At 42.3% G+C, this 26,110-nt stretch overlaps 1 protein-coding gene across 1 annotated transcript in view; it reads right to left on the bottom strand.

The window, feature by feature from the left end:
* Positions 1-26,110, bottom strand: part of LOC124723129 (E3 ubiquitin-protein ligase HUWE1) — a 360,906-nt gene that overhangs the window by 3,180 nt on the left and 331,616 nt on the right. Inside the window, exons 56-57 of the mRNA XM_047248317.1 lie at positions 2,221-2,354; positions 1,022-1,187 (exon numbers count right to left, since the gene is read on the bottom strand). Of these exons, the coding sequence (XP_047104273.1) occupies positions 1,022-1,187; positions 2,221-2,354 (300 nt within the window). The remainder of the gene's footprint in view (positions 1-1,021; positions 1,188-2,220; positions 2,355-26,110) is intronic.

The following is a 26,110-nucleotide window of genomic DNA, read 5'->3' as shown; positions in this document are numbered from 1 at the left end:
ATGGATATGTGTATGTGTGCGCGTGAGTGTATACCTGTCCTTTTTTCCCCCAAGGTAAATCTTTCCACTCCTGGGGTTGGAATGACTCCTTACCCTCTCCCTTAAAACCCACATCCTTTTGTCTTTCCCTCTCCTTCCCTGTTTCCTGATGAAGCAACCGTTGGTTGCGAAAGCTTGAAATTCTGTGTGTGTGTTTTTTATTGTGGCTGTCTACCAGCGCTTTCCCATTTGGTATATATATTAGAGGGAAACATTCCATGCGGGAAAAATATATTTAAAAACAAAGATGATGTGACTTACCATACCATACCATACGAAAGCGCTGGCAGGTCGATAGAAACACAAACAAACACATACACACACACAAAATTCTAGCTTTCGCAACCAATGGTTGCTTCGTCAGGAAAGAGGGAAAGAGAGGGAAAGACGAAAGGATATGAGTTTTAAGGGAGAGGGTAAGGAGTCATTCCAGTCCCGGGAGCAGAAAGACTAACCTTAGGGGGAACCTTTTTTCCCCCCTAAGGTAAGTCTTTGCGCTACCGAGATTGTAATGACTCCTTACCCTCTCCCTTAAAACCTACATCCTTTCGGCTTTTCCTCTCCTTCTCACTTTCCTGATGAAGCAACCTTGGGTTGCGAAAACTTGAATATTTGTGTGTGTGTGTGTGTGTGTGTGTGTGTGTGTGTGTGTGTGTGTGTTTTATTGTGTCTATCAACATACCAGTGCTTTCTCGTGTGTGTGATATATATATAATAGAGGGAAACATTCCACGTGAGAAAAATATATCTAAAAACAAAGATGATGTGACTTACCAAACGAAAGCGCTGGCAGGTCGATAGACACACAAACAAACACAAACATACACACAAAATCCATTCGTCTTTCCCTCTCCTTCCCTCTTTCCTGATGAGGCAACAGTTTGTTGCGAAAGCTTGAATTGTGTGTGTCTATCGACCGGTCAGCGCTTTCGTTTGGTAAGTCACATCATCTTTGTTTTTACTGACACTCCTTAGGTATTACCTGTAGTGATGTCGGACTATATTTGTGATATTCCGTATTAGCTTTAAGGTCTTCAATGTCAACGTTGGGCATTCCTGAGATTAACAGTTCCAACTCTTGTTCATTGAATATTGATATCAGACGTTTTGGAATTATGTCATAGAATCCTTCTAAGAAAGCATATATCCTGAAAAATAAATAATATCCATAAGACTTCCAAACATTACTACTCCTACCACCACCACCACCACCACCACCACTTGATTCTTTTTAAATTCATCAGTACAGATTTAACTCTGCCACTTTTCCACCTGCTGGTCTTTACTTAGAACAAACTAGTATCTTACATCTATGCAGCAAATTTAGAAAAAATTCTTTTGAACTTGTGTCAGATGAAATATTGCAAGTCGCAACCAAAGTCCATGATGACTAATTGACTCATATTTTCTTGGGTAATTGAGAGAATGGTAGCTACCACAACCAACCAGCAGATGCTTGAGAACTTCTCCAATTTAGTAGAACAATATCTCGGTATACAGACGAGAAGCCTGCAAGAGTTGACGATGACCCAGGATATATATATAACAATTAAACACCATCAACAGTGAAGCTAAGATGACTTATTTTGAGGCAACATTCCATATGTAAAAACAGCAGCAGAGAGTCCAAATCTTTACTGTGAAGAGATATAGCTCCACACTTCAGTATAACAGAATCTTACAACAGATTAGAATCGTGCTTTGCAAGAATTTTGTAACTGACATACGACTACTTAATCTAAAAAGATAAGAAAGAACACATTTATTTTTTGAGCTTGAGTGTTGATTTTACCTCTCAGATTCAATACATAACAGCACATAAAGTAAAGCAAGTGGCAAGTTGAAGTGCTGAGTGTGACTGAGGCATGCAAGAATAATAGAACTGGTAGTGCACTGTCCTTGGAATGTAGGTTTACAGTTTGGCTATCACAAATATTCAGAACAGCATACACAGAAGAATGAAAAGATTTATTTCTCTACAGTATACAGTGTTATCCTTCATAAAAAATATTTTATATAAGCATGCTCACAAATAAAATCTTAACAGTTCATATTTAATAAACAGGTTGTTCTAATTTAACTAGCTTGCAAAAAGGTACTGCAACTGCTGCTCAAAGAAAATAGTGAGAATCACAATAATGGAGATCATCAGACTGTATAATGATTATGTCTAAAGCTTACTGTTTTCTAATAGCACCAGTCATTTTCATCTGGCAGACAAGACGGATGTAGTCCATTTTATTTTCTTCACAGACTTGAATATAACGACCATGCGGAATCAGATCCCTCACATCCGTAACACCAAACTCTTGTACCTATAAAAGATGTTTATAATGGACATTTGAAGTACAATATGGCAAACTGTAAGTAATTTCATGCTATAAATTGACAACTGATCAACTTAGTTGCAACAAATTACTGTGTATATTATGGTCAGTTAGATTGTGAAACTGAGACTTCCCATTAAGAAGCAGATTTACAAAGGAATCTCTGTAGCAGACACTATTTATGAATTACACAACTGCAAGGAAGAAGCAATTTTGAATGGCTAGTTAAAAAAATAGCTGAATTTGAGCTGTCTTCCTCATGTGAGTGGATCATTTATTCATTCTCATACCAGTTACCTTTCAAGACATCACAAGAATTTAAATATGAATTGTACAAGAAAGTGTATAAAAATTTCTTAAATTTATGGAGGTGTCATATCTCAGAAAGGAAGAAGAAAAGGGTCAATGACCCAGATTATTACCCACACTGAATTCTCACCTGATCCCCAACATATTGAGAGGAGCTGGGGCACTGCATGCTTGAGGCAGCATATTAATGGAGGTTGACCCATCTAGTAAGCATCAAGGGAAACACTATCCTAATGGAGTATTAAGTTCAGAACTGACCAAAGGGAAGATGCAGGCATGGCTGAAATTGCCACTACAATTGGAGGTTCATTTTTAATGGATTCAATGTCGTTTACACACTAATCATGTGGATATTTTGTAACCAGAACATGTCATTTAACTTCTAGATAAAACTACCACTAAGATAATTTGCCTGCTTGACACATTGTATTACGTAGCAGTGATTAACGAATTTCCAGTTGTCGATGCCGGTCATTAGTAACAACTTTTTCAACCTCATAAGTCTTTGAAATGCTTTCTGCTGATTTTTATAGCTTTGTGACCTTGCACATTCAACCCTGCACATTAGAAAAATAAAATTTTTATGTGGTATTAAGTGTAGGAGCATCCACAGTAAGGCAATGTCCATATAGTACTAGCAACAAAAAGCTGGCTGACACCTGTTGTGAACAGCAATGAAGCCTTTAACTCTGACTGGAATAGATACTGCAAGGATACACTGGACATGTTAAGAAGTTATGACATATTTATTAGCATTAAGAACTAGATAACATCTAGTTAAGTTTATATATAGTCTGAATGTGAAGTAATAAGGATGAAATTAACATCAAAGGTAGGTCAATACGATAACTGGAATCTTTTACAGACCACCTGTCTCAAGAGCTGTGGTAGGGGAACACTTAGAAGAGAACTTAAAATACTTTGCAAATAGATTTCCTGATCATACTTTAGAAATCACAAAGATTTCAATTTTCTAGCTATGGACTGGAAGACTCCTGTAATTAAACAGGTGTCATGGTCAGCAATCCATTTGATATATATATATATATATATATATATATATATATATATATATATATATATATATATATATATATATATATATATAATTTTTAAATGTACCTTCAGCAATTAGTGGATCAGTTTTTAAGAGCAACAACTTATACCTTATAGTAACTAACAAGCCCAAATTTTTTCAATTCAGCTCAAGCAGGAGGGTGGAAATGGTGACATAATGCTGTTACAGCAACAATAACTACAGGTGTTAAAAGAAATGTTGAGGAAAGTATGAAAATCTTTAAACTTAGCAAGCTTGACAAGACATATACTGCAGATAATCTCAGCAATCATCATCATATGTTCATCTGGGGATAAAGCTGTGGAGCTTCAACGAAAAAAAAAAAAAAAAAAAAAAAAAACTGTACAACATGCTTTAGGCATGTACATGCTGAGCTGAGTAAGTCTGTGAGAGCTGGGAAAGACTCACTGTGGTTCAATACCTTTGTCAGAAATTTTCAACAAAAGTAGAGATATACATCACAGATTTAGAAGAAAGAAAAGCTGATCGAAGCCACAATGAACACAGGTTGTGCAATGTGAGAATAATTCAATGAATTCAAAATTAAAACACTACCTACCGATTCGACAAAAAATCCGAAGAAGTTATGGACTTATGTGAGGTCAATAAACTGACTATGATTACTCGTGCAATCACTTTTTGATAAACTGGTTCCAAGATGTCAAACAGAAAGCCAAGTTACTTAATACAGTCCCCCAAATAAATTTCACTGCAGAAAATATTAATATGATTTCTCCTTCAAACAACACCAGAGCCTAAATGACAGGTGCTGCGACCGCAGAACAGAAAATCAGCTAAAACTGCTTGATGGAGAGAATGCAACAGGACACGAAAGAATACATGTACAGCTCTATATAGATTATGAGAAATAATTTGCTACCCTGCAAGCAGCAGCTTACTGGAGTGATGAAGCATGCAGTCTAATTTGAAACAGGTGTAGATTATCCTCATTGTCAAGAAGGATCATTTAACTGATGCAGATGACTACATGGCTGGCATTAACCTGTTTTGTGTGTGTGTGTGTGTGTGTGTGTGTGTGTGTGTGAGTGAGTGAGTGAGTGAGTGAGTGAGTGAGAGAGAGAGAGAGAGAGAGAGAGACCACATTTTATTTTCACACATTATGAGCTTTTTTCCAATTGAAAATCTGTTCAGGAGGAATTAACACAGATTTTGCATAAGGTAACATTGTTAACTCAATTTGTCCATGAGATCCAAGAGTCACCAGGGTTGATGCCATATTCATTGACTTTTGCAAGGTATTTGATGCAGCTCTGTAGTATTACCCAGTGAACAAAAAATGAGCTGACAGTATACTAAACTAGCCTTGTGACTGGTTTCAAGACTCCCACACAGACAGAAATTGATACACAGTCCATAGGGAGCGAATTTGTCAGTTTTAGAAGATAACTTTGTATGTGACCTGAGGAAATGTTATCAGCCATTGCTGTACATGATATTTATAAATGATTTGGAGGATACTACTGGAAGGTACACGAGGTTATTCACACATGATGCCGCTGTGTGTACAAAGATAATAATGTTACACTGTTATAGTAAAATGCAGACCTGGAGAGGATAAATATCTGGCGCATGAACTGGTAGTTGACTATCAATACAAATAAATACAACACATTGCATATTAATAGACAGAAAGCCCCACTATCGTCAAATCATACAACTGACAATTACTGGAAATGGCAACTGCAGAACACCTAAGAGTACTGTCCAGTGTTGTGCAAAATGGAATGAGCACACAAAACTTCTTGTAGGAAATGCAAATGCAAGGATGAGATTCACAGGAAGAATCCAAAATATATTTCACACATGGAAGGTGCAGCTTACAGAATTCTCATTTGACATGTTCTGGAGTGGTGCTCTTCAGTATGGTACCATTACTCAAAAGGGAGTGAAAGAGTAAAAACTGCAGAAGTTTACAGTTCTTCAGTATGTGATCCATACCCAGAAGGGTTAAGTGGGTAAAAAACTGTAGAGTAACACAGAGACTGGAATACATCCAACAAATAATTGAGGACACAGGTTGCAAGTGCTTCTCTGCGATGAAGAGGTTGCCACAAGAGAGGAATTCGTGGTGGGCCACATCAAGAAGAAGAGGAAGAGGAAGAAGAAATAAATTAGAAGGGTTAAGAGAGGTGGTAGAGAAGGTAAAAAATTCCTAAGCACCAAAGCATCAGTAAGAATGTGATGAAACTCAAAGAGACATATTGTGCAAAAAAGAGTTTCAGTTAAAATTTTGAGAGGATCGTGTTTGAAGAAAGTCAGGGCAACACATTTCCTCTGAAACAAATCTTATAGAAAGTATGTGATGGGAAAATTGGAGCTAATATGAAGGCTTACTGAAGTAGTTCTTAGCAAATGGAACAGCAATGATGGTAAAGTACAATGGCACCCACTGTACCTTTGTGGAGCATAGATACAGACAGTGGCACACATCTGACAAATGAAGCACAGGATGAACACTGACTTTCACTATGCATTTCAACAAAAAGTCATCAAACTTCCAAATCAACCTATAGTCTAATTTTTAAGTTGCTAAATGGAATAATGATGAAATAACTAGGAATAATTAAATATTGTAATGGTTTGTCTGCACAGTCATTCTCTGATAACAGGAAACCGTAACATCCAAGTTATATTCTTACGAAAGAAAACACAATAAAATTCAAGTTTAAAAATCAATTTATAATATTCTATAGTTGTTGCTCAACACAGTTCAGTCAATCTCTGTAATTTCCTTTAATATATCTTCATCTCTTCCTACATTAGTGTACACTAATCCTCCTCCTCCTCCCCCCCCCCCCCCACATTTTTCCTATTTTCTTCTGCCTTTCTTCATTTTTATCCATCTCAAAACTGCTCCCTCACAAAAATAGACCTACTGCCTGCACCCTGGCTGCTATACTGTAGTTATGCCATTAGATATACACTGAGGTGACTAAAGTCATGGAATCTCCCCTAATATCATGTCAGATTTCATTTTGCCTGGCATAGTGCAGCAACTCAATGTGACATGCACTCAACAATTTGTTGGAAGCCCCTACAGAAATACTGAGCCATGCTGCCTCTATAGCCGTCCATAATGGCGGAAGTACTGATTGTGCACGATTTTCTGCATGAACTGACCTCTCTACTATGTCCCATTGCTGTTTGATAGGATTCACATTGGGCAATCTATGTGGGCATAGCATTTGCTTGAATGGCCCAGAATGTTCTTCAAACCAACTGTGAACAATCATGGCGTGGTGACATGACGTTGTTTGGAAACGTGAAGTCCATGAATGGCTGCAAATGGTCTCCAAGTAGCTGAACATAACAGTTTTCAGTCAATGATTTGTTCAGTTGGACCAGATGACACATTCCCTTCCATGTGAACACAGCTGACACCATTATAGAGCCACCACCAGCCTGCACATTGCCTTGTTGAGAACTTGGGTCCACGACTTTATAGGATCTGCACCATACACTAACCCTACCATAATCTCTTACCAACTGAAATTGGAACTCATCTGACCATGTCATGGTTTTCCAGTCAGCCAGGGTCCATCTGATATGGTCGCCTGCCCAGCAGAGATGCTGCTGGTGATGGTGTGATGTTGGCAAAGGCACTTGCATCGGTCACCTGCTGCCCATAGTGCATTAATGCCAAATACCACCACACTGCCCTAAGGGATACATCTGTTGTACATTGCACATGGATTTCTGTGTTTTCGGCCACTGCACTGTCCATCGTTGGTTTGTTGTTGCTCTAGGGTACAAAACAGCTGAGGTTATAAGTGCCCATGTCATAACTTGAAATGGTTAATTACCAAATGAAATTGAAGTCTATAATACTCAGAGCCAAACTGACTGGGGAAGGCTAAAAACGATCTCTCCTCCTTTGAGGAGTTTGGTAAAATGGTTGAAAATTAAATTTCCTGCACCATATTACAAAGAAAAATAAAAAGTAAAACACAATCTTCAGCTCATGCCATATCTAATAAAATATCTAGTAAGTCAGATGGAAAACATACATTAAAATGTAAACTCTTATTAAATCTGCATTGGGTCCAAAAATATTGTGCACTGGCAATGGTTGGTTGCAGTAAGCACAGAGTGGTGTGTGTTCTCCACTTAACAAATGACAGTGACTGAAATGACAGTCCCCAATATGCAGCCTAGCAAAAGGTATCTCCTCGTGATAAGAGTGGTGAGAGGAAGTCATCCAAGCTCTTGGGAGATGTTTAATTTCCCAGAGTTTGTTCCCATATAGAGAAGAACAGTGTTCATGCCAGTGATGCAATGTTCCTATGTGCAGCAACAAAGAGATCATCTGAAGGGACAGAATAGCTAAAAGGCCTAGGCAGTCAGACTGCAGCTGTGGCAGCTTCATTCCACAACACTCCAATGTGACCAGGGACCCACATGAACATCACGCTGGTCCCATCAGCAGCGAGCAAATAGAGGCACTCCTGGAGTCGTCATAGTAAGGGGTGGTACGTGTATAGCACACAGAGGCACTATGTGAATTAGAACATAATACACGATTGAGAAGCCTTGTTGTCAGACGTATGGGGTGGCCTGACATAGGGCGGAAAGTTCTGCAGTAAAAATCGAGCACTGTTCTAAAAGCCAGTATCTAAAATTGTTTGTTGCCAATGACAAAGGTGCATCCAACACCGTGGTCTGTCTTAGGGCCATCAGTGTAGATGAAGGTGCTGTCTCCAAGGTGTGTGCAAAGTCCGAGAAACTTATAGCAATATGTCAAATCTAGAGTTGTGTCCTTGGGAAGTGAACCAAGTTAAAGATTAATGCGGACCTCTGCATGAAGCTAAGGTGCTGAAGTGATCTCACCCATCGGGAATGTGGCAGCTAATGGAAAGTTAAGCTTCCAATACAGTATATGAGAGATGCAGATTACAGTGGCATCATGCTAACATCTGGGAAATGTTCCGTCTCTCCAGATGCGATTATGTGTCTGAGGGACAAAGTGCTTGCCTTCAAGAGACAGGTGATTCAACATTTGAATTGGAATAACACTCGTTCCTGGAGCAGCAGATTGTGACAAGGTGAGAGCATGTTTAAGCTCCCTCATAGTAAAAATGGTATAGTAGCATTCGCAATTCTGAGAGGGGAAAGATATCCCCCAAGTTTCCTCCACTTGTTTCCAAGGTAGGAAGGCAGGATAATGGATGGGGCTCAATATCTCTGCAAAGTATCAACCAAAAGTGTTGAAAATATTGATACAGTCCACAATGACAGTGTTCACTACAATCAGGCCAGGAGCCGGCAGATGTACCTTGTTTCCAGAGATCCAATGTAGATTACCACCAACCAACAGAAAAAAAGAGTAAAATGGTTTTAAAAATTACTAAGCGAGATCCAACTAGCATTTTTGCTATCTCTAATAATGTGATGACATTTTGTGTGCAACTGTTTATAATGAACACTTTTCTACATTGTGGGATGGTGTTAAAGACACAGAGAACACGTCTGTGTGTACGAACTGTGTTGCAGCATTGCCCAGTCCATCAGGGAACTGGGACATGTTGTGGTAGGAGAGAGCTTTGGGGTATGGAACATTCTGTTGTGGTAAGAATAACATTTATAAGGTACTTTACCTGATCATCACTGCTGTGGAGATGTTAATTGAAGGTTATAGTGGAGCCTCCAGTCATCTTTAAAAAGTTGCCAGCTGGTCTTGTGCACAGATAGGACACGAGTTAGCAGACTAACTATGGACAGGAATTGTCACTAAAGTATGTGTCTGAGAGGATGTACCACTCTAGATGGTGGGCAAGCTGTGTATTACAGAACAAGAGATCCAGGTACAAGAAGGTTTGTATGGAATCTGGAAGAAATGTAGGTTCACCAGTGTTGAGAGAAATGAGAGTAAGCTATTTGAGAATATCTGCCATGAGAGTGCCTCTCAGGCAGGTTCTAAGAGAGACCCAAATGGAATAGTAAGTGTTGAAGTTGTCAAGTAGCAAAAAGAACTGAGGGAGGTGAGCAGTAAGCTGCAGTATGTCTGCCCTGGTGAGATCAGATGATGGGGTATGTAGATTTTACAGAGAGAAAAGGTATAACCGGGGAGAGAAAGACGAACTGCAATAGCTTGTAGCTTGGTGTTCAATGAAATGGGTTGGGTATGGATGTCGTTCCTAATGAGCAACGTAACTCTCCTGTCAGCTGGAGTTCCCTCCTCAGAAGGAAGATCAAAACATACTGGAGTGATGCATAAGAGTTCAAAGCAGTTTTGAGGGCACAATTTTATTTCTTGGAGGCATAAAACAACTTGGCATTGCGATCACAATAGCAACTGTAAGTCTGTTCCATGTGATCTGATGTCATGAATGTTCCATTGGAGAACATGCATATTAGACAATAGGACATATTTCTTTATAAGGGGCAATTACTTCAGTGGCTGCAAAGTGATTGACTTCAACTGCATACTAATACAGTGTTCCAAGACTGGAGAATACTCTTCCACAATTTCTTCCGAGGTATCAGTAACCTCCCTGAGTCTGTCACCTGACTCCAGGGTGGAGAATCAGTTGGTGACTTGCACCAGTGAAATGGACGTCGGCTGGGCAGAGGTGTTGTATGGTGTCACTGTTGTAGAGGATCTCAGAGTAGGTGAATGGGAAGAAGTTTTGTGTTTGTTCAACTTACCAGTATCTTTGCATATGTCATATGTATCCCCAGATGTTTGCCGACTTGAGCTGCACAAATGGTAATCGCTGGAGTATTCCCTTTTAAATTTCCATTTTTTTCTGGTTGTGTCGTAAGTGACTGCACTTGTGTGGGCTAAGGTTAAGACTAGGTGATTCCACAACCATAGGAGATCACAGACCTGCATAGCCACATCTTTTGTGGGTCGTGATGTAGCAACAATGGTACTGCAACTGCTGGATAGTGGTATGCAAGGCTTTTGGCTAGCTAGCATTTTTTGAGCAACACTGAGTGGTACCTTTCCCTTTGCCAGGGTCTCTTGAATGCCTTGCTGACTGAAGTACACAGGGAACTCAGGTGAAGCCACATGGTTGCAGTACAGTTGATGCTGCACGGGGAAGAGGGCAGGCAATCTCCCTCACGAACATCCCTGACACAAGTTACACATTTGGCTGTGTTTTTACAGGACATGCAAGTATGGGTATAATGCTGACATTGATGACTTCATAGTTTGCCTTTATTTTCAACTGGAGCTCCACTCAAATGTTAAGAAACGGGTGCAGGCAGGCTCTAATTCTGCATCAATCTTGTCCATAACCAGATGGACTGTGGCTACACCCTGACCAGAGAGAGATTGTTGTGTATCTCACTCAGGCATACCATCAAGCAGCTGAGTGAATGTGACGCCATGTCAAGAATTCAGCGTTTGATCAGCCTCTACACGAACAGGGTATCGAAGGAGGAGCATAGCTTTAAGCAGTTTTTGGGCTTGAAAGGTAGCAACTGGCTCTAGAAGCAAAGTTCCATTGAATAAGCAAGTGCAGGACTTAAGTGCGCCTGTAGTTGCATCCACGCCTTTCTGAATGACAAACAGGTTCATTGCAAGAGAAGTTCTGGCTTCCTCCTGGGCATGACACAATGAGGTAGTGAGGTGCAATTGGAATATTTATTGTGTCTTTGGCCTCATTCCATTTCCATTTATTAGATGGAGGTTGCATTAATGGAGTTTATGTAGTCATCACGGGTGAATCCCCCAATTGCCAGCATCTCCCTGATGATGGGCTCCTTCTTTCTGGGGGCCCCCACAGATTGGCACACACTTGTCTAAGGTGATTGATCACACTTCAGGTCATACCTCCCAAACTCCAGACAGAGGGACCAAACAGCAATTGCGAAGGTTAACATATTACACATTACCCAGTCACCCTTTATGTGTCAAATGCATGAGCCAGCCTTCAGGCATGCCATAGGTGGAAGAAAGACAAAAAAAAAGGAGATGTCAAATGTCAACATGGAGGAAGGACAGAAGTCAGAATGAGAAAGGAGAGAAAGACAAAAATGAAATTGACTCAAGTCTTACGATACTCTCACAAGTTTTGGTTTCCTGATTGTGCACAAGACATGAACCCCAAGGGCGGAGAGAAAGAATATGAGGAGGATAGACATGCAGCATGGGAAAGGAAGCAGTACCTCAATGGCAAGAGGCCCCACGTATTCCAGGCATGTACTCAAAAGTGAGTTGGGAGTCCCCTGGGGGAATTGTTCATGGTGAGAGGTAGCACCCGAAATTTGGTATTCTCGGCACATTCTTGACACTGTGAATCTCTGAATATTGAATTCCTTACCGATTTCCAAAATGGCATGTCCTGTGTGTCCAGTTCCAACTACCATTCTGTGTTCAGAGTCTGTAAATTCCTGTTGTGTGACCTTAAGCAAGGCATAAACCTCTTCACATGAATCACCACAGTATAACTAACAGCTCCATCAATGCACTGTCCTTTTATACCTTGTGCACATGATACTACTGCCATCTTTATATGTGCATGTTGCTTTCCCATGGCTTTTGTCACCTCTGTGTACACTGATATGATGATATGAGAATGTGTGTGTGTATATATACTGTATACCTGTATATGTGTGCATGCACACAGAGAGAGAGAGAGAGAGAGAGAGAGAGAGAGAGAGAGAGAGAGAGAGAGAGTATAAATTTACCACTTAACCCAAGTTGTTGTGACCAAAAGAATGCACAAATTTTGGTCACAGGAACATAATGGTGGCCTGTGCTGTGTTTTTATCTGACAAAGCACATATGTTTTCCCCTAGTGGAGGTGGAATAAACAAGAACAGAATAATTTTGTTTGCATTGGAAAAATTGTTTGTTTTTTGTCTTATGCATGGACTATGGCATCAAGCTTTTTCCAGACATCAGTCTTCCTCTTGTGGAGCACATTTGTATTTTACACCTGCACCACTTACTTTTCACATCATGCAGTCCACAGTCTCATAAAAAACAACTTTGTTTGAGGCCACCTAATCCTGACAGACAGCCATTTTCACTCTGTCAGTACTACTTTATAAAAGCATCTTTGTGCATTCAACTTCTGTAATACGTCATAAGTAGCCTCATGGTCCTGCATACCTCAGTAAGAGGGAAAGACTTGACAGATAGGAAAACTCCATGAAACAAACCTACACTTTTATGATATCTGTGCTGTAGTAGATGGCAGTAGAGCTTTGTCATAAGAGCCTCTCGATACCATTCAGATTTTGTGGCATTTAGAAAATATATATTCTCTGCCTGAGTTTGCAGAATCATAATATTTGGTAACTATTTTTTCATTATATTTTGAATATCTGTTTTTCTTACTTTCACCTATTTACTAAAAACAAACTATCCTACATCATCAGTCTTGCTTTCTGTACCAGCTATTAGCAAATAAACTTACTCTTACCATGTACAAAATATTAATCTTTAACAAAATGTAGTTATCATTCAAATATTATTTTCTACACAAAAATTATTGCAGCTGAATTTTGTCGGTATCTCAGAAACTGTTAACTGTTGCAGAGTAATGTTTTGGTTTTTCTTTTGATACTCAGTTGGTTAATATGAAGCATGGACTACGGCATCAAGCTTTTTCCTGACACCAGTGGTGGACAGACATGGGGAGGCAAGACTGGAACTTGTCTCAATTGTACTGATGTAAAATGCATTCATAATGTTATGTTGATGTACAAAAAGTGTCTACACTCAGGATGTGAATTGTTCATTATGTGAAATATGTAATATAAAATTGGTGCTTTAGAAAGTATTTCCTGCATGAATATTTAGAGTTTACACATTCACTTTATTTCACAAATGAACAGCTCTTCATTGTTAAAATAATTGTTTGATGAATGGATTGTGTCAAAACATTGATTCCAGGAAGAGTTAGATTCTGTTCTGAAACGTGACAAACACTGTCCCCCCCAACAAGAAAATACCCTGTTTCATTGCAGAACAACAAGCAATACATCTACTGTGACATCAAGTGAATTAAGATGAATGTAGCTTTATTAACTTATGATTTCTACAAAAATAAATGTAGACAGTGCCTATATGTAATCCTTGTCATATAAAGTGAAGTATAAATATTTCTCGTTCTTTAGACAGCAATGTCAAACAAATAATATTAATCACTTAACTAACATGATTATTTAATTAGACTGTTGGACTGGATGGACTGTTTAGATGCTGCACTACTCTTCTCAGATCTGTCACACTTGCTTAACTGTACATGGAAGGAAGGAAGGAAGGAAGTAAGGAAGGAAGGAAGGAAGGAATCCAGTATAGCACTGACGTAAATGTGGTGCCTTGATTTGTAATGTATGTAACCCTCAACAACATACTCTTACTCTCTGTTTCTGATCTCTAGTCTATGCCCCACCAAAGAATTCCAAGCCACATCAAAGAACGTAAAGTTCAGAGACTTGCCAACTCTGTAAAGGTGAATATTTATGGCAGATTTGGCAACAGAGTACAACTGCCTTGGGTAACACCATTTAGTGCACATAGCTGAACATGAGGCTCCACAGCAGACAACCCCAAAGTCTTCTCATGTTGACCCAATAATATCATCAGCTAAGATTGTAGTACTCATGGGATCATCAGGACTGGACTGTGAGTCAATGTAAACATGTCACCTGGTCAAATGAATTGCTTTCTGGTTGATGATCATGTCTGGATATGCAGTGATCTGGCAAACATCTGCTCAAAACATGCACCACATCATAGAAACAGACTGAATACACATCCATGTCACAAGGCCACAATCATACAACATTGGTTTGAGCAGTATGGCAGTGAACCCTCGTTGACATGTTGGCTACCAAATTTGCTTGATCTGAACTCACTGCACTCAATGGAACACATCTGGGTGGGGGACATGGATGGGGAGTGGTGGTGTAACCAGGCACTAGCTACACACCCACATGCCACTGGACTGTAATTTGTGGGAATTGTACGACCTGTGCAAAAACATCCCATGCCACATCCCTTCATAAACCTACTAAGGCCTCGAGTCCATGCTACAGACAAGAATGGCTGTATTCTGTTTCAATGAATCAAACATGAACCAAAATACTATTAACATATTGACTACAACAGAGCCACCAGTAGATACAACAGAGATTCATGCCTAATTCCATGTGCTCACTGGTGGTCACATGTTCTACACTGTTTAGTACAGTATCGTGCATTTATTTGTATTTCTTGATTGAGTTGACACCAGTGTACAGACAATCACATACAATATCTTTATCATTATTTTGAACTTTGCATGTGGCAACTTTACATACCATCTGAAGATACACTATACAACACAGAGTGGAGTGTGTTGCCACCAGCAGGCACATTGTGTTAAGTGTTTACCACTGCTGTGTGTGTGTCCTAGCAGCCTCATGGCAGGAAACATGTTAACCAAGTTGCATTGGTTTCACTCATCTGTGTAGTTATATTTGTAGATTTATGAAACCTATTATTTCCTAATGTTTGGTCCTCGAAGATATTAGTTCGTGTACAAGTTTGTGGCGTTTTTGTTTTGTATGTTGGTATTCTGGCTGCTGTGAGTTTATTTATCAACTATCACTTTTTATTTGTAGTCCACTATTGCTACCTCAGTTTACATACTGCCATTTGAAAGATAGTGAGTGGAACCATTTTTTTTTTTTTTTTTTGTGGTTTTAGGGCGCACAACTTCAATGGTCATTAGCGCCCTGACTACTCTAAGAATGCACCGCGAGGCACAAGTTGACAACAACAACTAAAAGGGAAAACACTATAAAAGACAGACTGACAGGCATAGGAGTAAAAAACAACATCATCAAATGTCCATAGCGAGGTTTGTCAAATTGATAAAACAAAGAACACGAGCAGCTGCTCGTGGGTCATCCGCTAAAATGGCATCGAAAGTATTAGGCAGGTTAAGATCGAGGCGCAGTGTGTGAAGATCTGGACAGGACATTAAAATGTGTCTAACCGTCAGCAAGTGCCCACATGGGCAGAACGGCGCCGGCGCAGCCGTCAGCAGATGGCGATGGCTGAACCGGCAGTGTCCAATTCTTAACCGGGCCAAAACGACCTCCTCCCTCCGAGAAGGGCGTGAGGAGGACATCCAAGCCACAGGAAGAGGTTTTAAGGCCCGAAGCTTGTTGTCGGTAAGTGCAGCCCAATCGGCATGCCACAGCGACACAATGCGCCGACAAATGACCCTGCTGAAATCGGACGAAGGGACACAACAAGAAGCTGTCCGAGGCTGGAGGACCGCAGCCTTGGCCGCGGCATCTGCAGCTTCGTTCCCAGGGATACCGACATGGCCAGGAACCCACATAAAGCTAACCGGAGAACCGACGTCCACCAGCTGCTGAAGAGAGCGTTGGATCCGGTGTACGAAAGGGTGAACCGGGTACGGATCACTGAGGCTCTGGATGGCGCTCAGGGAATCTGAGCAGATGACATAAGCAGAATGTCGGTGGCGGCAGATGTAAAGAACAGCCTGGTAGAGGGCAAAGAGCTCAGCTGTGAAGACCGAACAATGGCCATGGAGCCGGTATTTGAAACTTTGTGCCCCGACAATAAAGGAACACCCGACCCCGTCATTGGTCTTAGAGCCATCTGTATAAATGAAAGTCATGTTGATGAACTTCGAACAAAGTTCCAAAAAACGGGAGTGGTAGACCGAACCGGGGGTGACCTCTTTTGGGAGCGAGCTGAGGTCAAGGTGAACGCGGACCTGAGCCTGGAGCCAAGGTGGCGTGCGGCTCTCACCCACTCGAAAGGTTACAGGGAGTGAAAAATTAAGGTGTTGAAGGAGGCGACGAAAGCGAACTCCAGGGGGTAGCAGGGCAGAGACATACAACCCGTATTGACGGTCAAGAGAGTCGTCAAAAAAGGAACGATAAGACGGATGGTCGGGCATTGACAGTAGCCGACAGGCATACCGACAAAGCAGTATATCGCGCCGGTAGGTGAGTGGCAATTCGCCAGCGTCAGCATGAAGACTCTCTAACGGACTGGTATAAAATGCTCCGATCGCAAGTCGTAAACCCCGATGTTGTATGGAGTTGAGGCGGCGTAAGATGGATGGCCGTGCAGAGGAGTATACGAAGCTCCCATAATCCAGCTTGGAGCGGACGATCGACCGATATAGACGAAGTAGGACGGTTCGATCCGCTCCCCACGACATACCACTGAGAACACGGAGGACATTTAAAGAATGGGTACAACGGGCGGCCAAATATGACACATGTGGAGACCAGCTAAGTTTCCTGTCAAAGGTAAGGCCTAAAAATTTGGTTGTCTCCACGATTGGGAGAGCAACGGGACCGAGTTGTAAGGACGGTGGGAGAAACTCTTTGTAGCGCCAGAAGTTAATACAGACCGTCTTCTCGGCAGAAAAACGGAAGCCATTGGCGACACTCCAGGAGTAAAGACGGTCAAGAGAACGCTGAAGACAGCGCTCCAGGACACGTGTACACTGCGCGCTGCACTAGATGGTAAAATCGTCCACAAAAAGGGAGCCTGATACATCAGCTGGGAGGCAATCCATTATTGGATTGATCGCGATAGCGAAGAGAGCGACGCTCAAAACCGAGCCCTGTGGCACCCCATTCTCCTGGCGAAATGTGTCGGACAGGACAGAACCCACACGTATCCTGTACTGTCGATCCATTAAAAAGGAACGAATAAAAAGAGGGAGGCGACCGCGAAGGCCCCATGTATGCATGGTGCGGAGAATGCTCGCCCTCCAACAGGTGTCGTAAGCCTTCTCCAAAACAAAGAACACAGCCGCGGTCGGGCGCTTCCGCAAGAAGTTATTCATAATGAAGGTCGACAAGGTAACCAGATGGTCAACAGCAGAGCGGCGCCTACGAAATCCACATTGTACATTGGTAAGTAGGCGTCGAGACTCGAGCAGCCAAACCAATCGAGAGTTAACCATTCGCTCCATCACTTTACAGACACAGCTGGTAAGCGAGATAGGTCGATAACTGGAAGGCAAGTGCTTGTCCTTCCCCGGCTTAGGAATCGGGACAACAATAGATTCGCGCCAGCATGCGGGAACATGTCCCTCAATCCAGATGCGATTGTATGTACGAAGAAGAAAACCTTTACCCGCAGGAGAAAGGTTCTTCAGCATCTGAATATGAATAGAATCAGGCCCTGGAGCGGAGGACCGTGATCGGCCAAGTGCGGTTTCGAGTTCCCGCATGGTGAATGGGGCATTATAACGTTCACAATTCGAGGAGCGGAAGTCAGGTGGCCTAGCCTCCTCTGCCTGTTTGCGGGGGAGGAAGGCAGGGTGGTAATGAGCGGAGCTCGAAACCTCTGCGAAAAAGCGGCTGAAGGCATTGGAGACAGCCTCAGGGGCCACAAGGACTTCATTCGCGACCTTCAAGCCAGAAACTGGGGAGTGGACCTTAGTGCCAGATAGCCGGCGCAGGCTACCCCAGACAACAGAAGAAGGAGTAAAACTCTTGAAGGTGCTTGTGAAAGCAGCCCAGCTGGCTTTCTTGCTTTCTTTAATAATACGACGACACTGAGCACGTAATCGTTTATAATTAATACAATTCGCCACTGTAGGGTGGCGTTTAAAGGTGCGTAAAGCACGTCGACGAGCATGTAAAGCATCTCTACATGCTGCGGTCCACCAGGGGACCGGTACGCGACGTGGAGAAGAAGTAGTGTGAGGGATGGAATATTCAGCAGCAGCGAGAATGACTTCCGTGAGGTGTGCGACCTGACGATCGCAGCTTGGGAAGGTTTGATCCTGAAAGGCCGCCCTGGAAGAGAAGAGCCCCCAGTCTGCCTTGGAGATGGTCCAACTAGAGGAGCACGGAGAGGGAGTATGCTGCAGGAGATGGATAACACATGGGAAGTGGTCGCTCGAATATGTATCAGCAAGTGCATACCACTCAAACCGGCGTGCAAGTTGGGGAGTACATATAGAGAGGTCTAAAAGGGAATAGGTGTGAGATGTGTCCGAAAGAAAAGTAGGGGTGCCAGTATTGAGGCAGACAAGATTGAGCTGGTTGAAAAGGTCTGCTAACAAGGAGCCCCTCGGGCAGGATGCTGGAGAGCCCCAAAGGGGATGGTGGGCATTGAAGTCTCCAGTTAACAAAAATGGTGCAGGTAGCTGAGCAATAAGTTGCATCATGTCTGCCCTGGTAACGGCAGATGACGATGGAGTGTAAACGGTACAAAAGGAAAACGTAAAAGTGGGGAGAGTAATGCGGATGGCAACTGCCTGCAGGCCGGTGTGCAACATGATGGGATCGTAGTAAACATCATCCCGGACCAGCAACATAACCCCTCCATGAGCTGGGATACCTACCACAGGGGGTAGGTCAAAACGCACAGAGGTGTAGTGTGCCAAGGCAATTTGATTGCATGGGCGGAGCTTCGTTTCCTGGAGGGCTACGACGAGCGGACGATGCAAGCGGAGCAGCAACTTCAAGTCCTCTCAGTTGGAGCGAATGCTGCGAATATTCCAGTGAATAAGTGCCATCGTAAGAAAAGGAAGATGAGAGAAGGGGTCACCTCGAAGGCCGCTTAGGGCCTGGCTTCAAGTGAGCACTGCCGCCGCTATCAGTAGGCGGACAGTCATCGTCCATGGGGTCTATAGGGTCATCGGCCATCTCGGGAGGATGGCCGGGAGGGGGAGCTTCCTCCGCCGGTGAACGGCCAGATGTACGGCTACCAGCGGTGCGGCCAGGCGAAACGAATGACGGCCTGGGCGGCAACCGCTGGCTGGCGCAGGAGAAGAAATGCGCCGTGGCGGAGAAGGAGAACTGTGCTTCCTATGCGCCTTTTTGGAAGGACGTTTGGTGGAAGTACCAGTCGAAGGCTGGGAGGTCGAGGGACGGAGGAAGTCTGCACGGGATGGTTCCTTCTTGAAGGCCCGTGCATCTGACTTCGGGGTCTTCGACTTAGCAGAAGCTGAGGAAGGGGCTGGTGTCTGTGGGGTGATGGGAGGAAGAGGAGACGTCGACCGCGCGATCTTAGCACTGGCCGAACGGACGACCGTGGTGCTGAAGGTCAGATCGCAAGTCTGGGTTGCTACCTCCCGCGTAGTCCGAGGAGAGGCGAGGACAGTACTGTATTTCCCCGCTGGGAGCAGCGTGGGCTTCCTACTAGCCAATAGCTTGCGAGCAGCCGAGGTGGACACTTTCTCTTTGACCCGAATTTCTTGGATACAGCGTTCTTCCTTATAGACAGGACAGTCGCGGGAGGATGCGGCGTGGTCACCCTGACAGTTCACACAACGAGGAGACGGAGGTGGACAGTCACCCTCATGGGTATCCCTGCCACAAGTGACACATTTAGCTGCATTGGAACAAGACTGTCGAGTGTGATTGAAACGCTGACACTGGTAGCAGCGCGTAGGTGTCGGGACATAGGGGCGAACAGAAATAACCTCGTAGCCCGCCTTGATGCGCGATGGCAGCTTAACACTATCGAAGGTCAAGAAAAGTGTCCGGGTCGGTACAAGGTCATTGTTGACCTTTTTCATGACCCGATGGACAGCCGTCACGCCCTGTTCAGCGAGGAAAGATTGAAGCTCCTCGTCAGTCAATCCGTCGAGGGAGCTAGTATAGACTACACCACGAGACGAATTCAAAGTTCGGTGGGCCTCCACCCGGACAGGGAACGTGTACAGGAGTGTGGCACGAAGCAGTTTTTGTGCCTGAAAGGCACTCTCAGTTTCTAGTAATAAGGTACCGTTACGCAACCTGGTACAAGATTTGACAGATCCGGCTATGGCATCTACGCCCTTCTGAATAAAGAAAGGGTTGACAGAGGAAAAATCGTTTCCGTCCTCAGATCGAGAAACTACGAGGAACTGTGGGGCAGGCGGTAGTACTTTTGTCACTGTTGGCTGGTCACGTTTCCGTTTTTGGGTCGAAGTCGAGAGAGATGGAGTAGAATCCATTGCGGAGGAATCCCCCATGATTGCCAGCGTCTCCGATGGCGCGCTCCTTCCTTGTGGGGACCCTCTCAGAGGGCACTCCCGCCTTAGGTGAATGTTTACACCTCAGGTCACACCTCCCGAGAAACAGACGGAGGGACCAATCGGCATGGTCTGAAGGTATCAGCTCAGGCAATCACCCCTCCCCGGGCCTGGCCTTTACCAGGGGGTACGCGCGTGCCTTACATGTCTACCCAGGGCGGGGACTTACGCGTTACCCCGTCACCGGCTACGCGTGCGAACGCGTGGGTCGGCCTTCAGGCACGCACAGGGAGGAAGGAAGAAGAGGAAAAAGAAGAGAGAGAGGGAGAAAGAGGACAGACTGTCTCAAACGCCAAGGCGGAGACCAGAGAAGGCAAGGAGAAGAAGGCAATGAGAAGGCAAGGAGAAAAAGGCAATGAGAAGGCAAGGAGAAAAAGGCAATGAGAAGGCAAGGAGAAAAAGGCAATGAGAAGGCAAGGAGAAAAAGGCAATGAGAAGGCAAGGAGAAAAAGGCAATGAGAAGGCAAGGAGAAAAAGGCAATGAGAAGGCAAGGAGAAAAAGGCAATGAGAAGGCAAGGAGAAAAAGGCAATGAGAAGGCAAGGAGAAAAAGGCAATGAGAAGGCAAGGAGAAGTCAAGGGAAAGAGTAAGGAAGACAGTGAGGTGGAGAAGAGCAAAGAAAGGAACCAACAAAAGGAAGGAAGAAACGAGAAGTGAAAAACCAAAAAGACCACGATTATAGGTTGTGGAACTGTCCGTCTCCGGACGCAGGCGCTAAATACCCCCGTGAGGGGGATGGACTCCTTCTAGTCGCCTCTTACGACAGGCAGGAATACCTCGGGCCTATTCTAATCCCCGGACCCGCAGGGGGGTGAGTGGCACTGTGAATGATAGAAAATAGATTGCCAAGTGGAGAAATTTGAACATTTCACGCATTCTTCTGTTTAAGTTGAACTAAGTTTTGACAGCAACGGAGGCAGCCAGAAACATTTTTGTCATGTATGGGGATAATGCCACTGGACAGAGCATGGCAAAAAGTAGGTTTTCTTGATTTAAGGAGGAACACTTTAACATTAGTGATTTTCCATGTTCAGGAAGACTTTTGAGGTTTGAGGAAGATCGTTTAAACACATTAATCCACAATGATCCCCATCAGTGTACTCGAGAACTAGCAAATGTGACAAACTGATCATTCCACCATCTTGCTACATTTGCATGCAACAAGGAAGTTCTTAAAAAAAAAAAATCTGGTGTGTGGGTACTGCATGCTCTAAGTCAAAATCACAAAAATCAACAGGTGGCTGGTGGCCAGACACACATCTCTGCTTGCTCATCATGAACAGTACTGACCATTGCTATCTTGTATTGTTACTGGTGATTAGAAATGGTCTCTATGTTAAAAATGAGGAAAAAAAAAATATGGCTGCATTCAAACAAAGCAGCAACTCCCCATTCGGACCTGCACACATCCACAAAAGATACTGTTATGCATCTGGTGGAACAATGATGGTGTGGTTTCCCTGATGTTCAAACATCACTGCTGAGATCCATTGTCAACAACTGAGACGTCTTGGACATGCAATCCAAGAACAATGAACAGCAAGCCTGCATGATGTGATACTATTCCACAATAACCCCTGCACAAATTCTGCTAGGCTGACAAAAAATACAGTACAGGAGTTAGGTTGGGGAGTGATTCCATGCCCACCTTATTCACCCGATTTTTGTGCCGAGATTTTCACTTTTTCCACACTCTATCAAAAAACCTTCAGGGGAATTCCTTTCCAGACAAAAATGCATTCCAATGGCTTGATGAGTTCATCACCTAAAAACCACGCTATTCCTAGAGTCACAGAATGAAAAAGTTGCCCCAGCATTGTCATTTGTCAATAGTGAAAGAGAATACATTATTGACAAGTGTATCATAATGGTCCATGAATTTAATCACGGTTAATAGTTGGTAGTGGGTATTGAAATTTTAAATAGCCAAAAACTATTTCATATCACTGTTGTTCAATTCCAGGTGGGCTTTTTGTTTGAGTGACAATTTCGTTTTTGTTCATTGAATATACCTATTGATGCATCCTTCTTAGATCCACACACTCTTATATTACTTTTACAATATTATGTTCTTTTTTCTTTCCAATAACATTGCCCTACAGTCTTTCACATAGTTTATAAAAGAAAGGAGAGTTTTGCTTCTGCTTGGTTGCTCACAACCAGAAAATGTAATTTTAGGTTTTCTTTTGTGTAATGCTGCTGGACTCCCATACTTATGTAATGGTTTAACAATGATATAGTTTTTAAGCATTAAATTTCATCCTGCAACATTACTATATCTCACATACTTAGTGTGCTTTACACTCTAGAAGGGTGGTTAGAATGTGTGTGTACGTACTGGTGAGTCATTTCATGGTTACAGACATAATATTTGTACAGTTTACATTGAAGTATTAATATGAAAATGAAGGACAGATAGACCTGAATATGACACCACATACAGTAAAGGTTTGATGATATGAGCTGAATTGTTTTCTCACTAAACAAAGAAACAGGAACTGTTACAGATGTGACAACGCCTTCACCTTTTGTGAAATGACTGATGTCTGTGTGTCTTCTCTTTCTGTGGTCTTCTGTACTTCATGTTCATCACATAACAAATACGTTCAAGAATAACAAGAATTGTCAAGGTATTCTTTGCTATGAAGTCTATACTGGAGAAGGAATTCAGCCACATTCTTTGCGAAGGACTCATTCCGGCGTTTGCCTCAAGCAACTTAGGTAGTCCATTGAAATGTATATTTGAATTGCTGTCCTTCCAAATGCGAATCCAGAGTCTTATGTGCCACCTTGCTTGGTGGGAGGTGCAAGTTACGATGCCTGGCAATATTAAGATGCCAGCACTAAGAAGCAAATGATGGTTACAATGTTCACAATTTGTGCCCAAAAAGAAGAAAGTTCTGAGGCTATCAGTTGATAATGACTATGTCCGCTGCAGTTTGTAAGTTGAGGTGGTGGATGTAAAGTGTTTGCGTTTCTGTTTCTGTGGAACCATTGCTCAGTGCTTCTTCTGCATCGCACATGGTAATTTTTCCATTCCATTGCTTGTATTATGCCCTCAATTTTATAGTATCATATTAACATATATGTGTTTCTTGTTGGTGGTTTGACATGAATCTTGTTGTTATCAGTGGTTTAATACTATACAAGTTGTTGTTATGTGCTATTTGGTTTCAGCCTGTAGTAATCATCTTATTACTGAACGTTTCTCGAAGAGCTTATCGGCGCTAAATGCCGAGGTTAGCAGCACTGAATGTTTCTCATTCTGTCGAATATTAAATGTCTATACTGGTGGTTTTCTGTAAATGGAAAGTGAGAATTGGTTCTTTTATATGGTTACTGTTATGTCTAAGGTAGACAGAGGTAATTGTAAAGCTGTCATCACACCTTAAATTGATTTGAACACAACAGTGCTTTATTATAGTAGGCTCATAGTAGGCTCATAGTAGATGTTACGCCTCTGCCTTCCTCCAAGCTTTGGAACTACATTATACAGGAAGTTATTGTGGACTTAGTGTCTTTACATATTCAGCTTCATTCCAGATCTCAAACAACTGGTAAGAGGCAAAAATCTTAGGACAGATCAGGAATTAAACCCTGCACTCTCTTGTGAAGTCCCTGTTTATGCAATAATAATAATAATAATAATAAACATCATCAACTCTAAACTTTATGTTCTGACAATGGTTGCCTAAAATTGCATAGGAATATTTTTTTAAATTTAGTATGTATACATTTAAATCTTTGTGGTAAGATTTTTAATTAAAGTGAAAATGAAAAAATAAATTTTTTGCCTTTTCTACATCACTGAATATAACAGTATCAAATCAGTTCTGTTGTAAATATGTACATGTATACCACTGGCCACAAACATTGCGATACCATGAAGGTGGCATGCAATAAATGTCTACTTTGCATGAAGTGTACTGCTTGCTTGAATATAATTAGAATTTCATCACTACAGCATAAAGTAGGTGGAAGTAATGCCATCTACATTCTGTGTATTAGAAAGATTATGCAGCAGGTCTAATTGTGAAAAGATCTTACTAAACCTCATGTAAGAAGGAGAAATGTCCAACAGCCCGCCATAATTTGACAACAGAGAACTATGGCCTAGTGAGACTGTGTTTCATTGTTTTACAATATTGCTGCTCACACTGATGAGTGTCCTATAATTGTCATGCAAGTTAGGAATCTGTGTTCAGGAGGACCCAAAAAAGTGCCATGCAGCATCTCAACAGGTCCACAGGACTAGTGTGATGACCTCTAGAGCATCGTGGACAATCAGCACAGTGATCACTGTTTCACCTCCCTTAGCATAACAGCAAAAAGGGCCATGCCAACAGCTGTATGGCTGATCAGAACACTAGATACAGGTGTGACACAAAGTCATCTTTCCAAACGAGTACCTGTTCTGTGTACAGCATCACAAGGATGTATCCATGTGTAGAGACTCCAAGGAGAAAGACAAATATAAGATTGCATTTGTTGTCACCATACAGGCCCAACTGTAAGGAGCCACTGGGTACACATCTTCATCATCATCATCATCATCATCATCATCATCTCTGGTTGGCACAGACAGCAATTTGGACACTAACCACCACAATTCTGATGTGGCTACACCCTCTTTAATTTTATCTTTCAACTAAGTCATATAATGCCATGTGTTGCCTTTGCTGTCTTTACCTACCTTGATACACAGGATGTTAAACTTTAACCCTCATCAGGGCACTCTCTGGACTTCTCACCTGATGACAACAGCTGATCATGCAATACCAGGAGACTGGCACACTACCACTCACCAGCCATCATGACTGATTAACTCTGGTATTGAGTTGAAGCATTATGACCATTATCTCCCAGCCAAGCTCATGCTATTCCCAAATAGGTTCAAGCCATTTTTGATGCAACAGGCAGCAACTATGTGTACTAAATTTTGTACCCTGTATACCATCCAATCACCTAAAAATTCTGTAGTATATTCTTCCTAAGATATTGTATGTGCACCATAAATAATATCACATTATTTGCTATCTCTCCTGGAGTTACAATTTAGATGTACAGCAATATATTCTATATTATTGTTTTAATGATGTGTTCCAAATGCTTGAGAATATTTTTGCAGTGGATCTAGAGAATGAAGAATCTAATGCCACGTTACAATGTGTACTGTTGCCTATCTTACAGAATTAAAAACTTTGATTTTATTTTGCTTTAAGTATTCACTCCAATGCTGGAACAAAAATAAGAATCCTGTTTTATATTTATTCTCACAGATATGTGACAAAGAATTTACTTCATCATCAAACTTCATCTTGTTAGAAAATACTGCCAGCATTTTTGATCTAATTATGCAAAGA

Source organism: Schistocerca piceifrons, chromosome X (genome assembly GCF_021461385.2).
Source record: "Schistocerca piceifrons isolate TAMUIC-IGC-003096 chromosome X, iqSchPice1.1, whole genome shotgun sequence".
NCBI lineage: Eukaryota > Metazoa > Arthropoda > Insecta > Orthoptera > Acrididae > Schistocerca > Schistocerca piceifrons.
The sequence above is the reverse complement of the archived record's forward strand: the minus strand, read 5'-3'. Positions and strand labels throughout refer to the sequence as shown.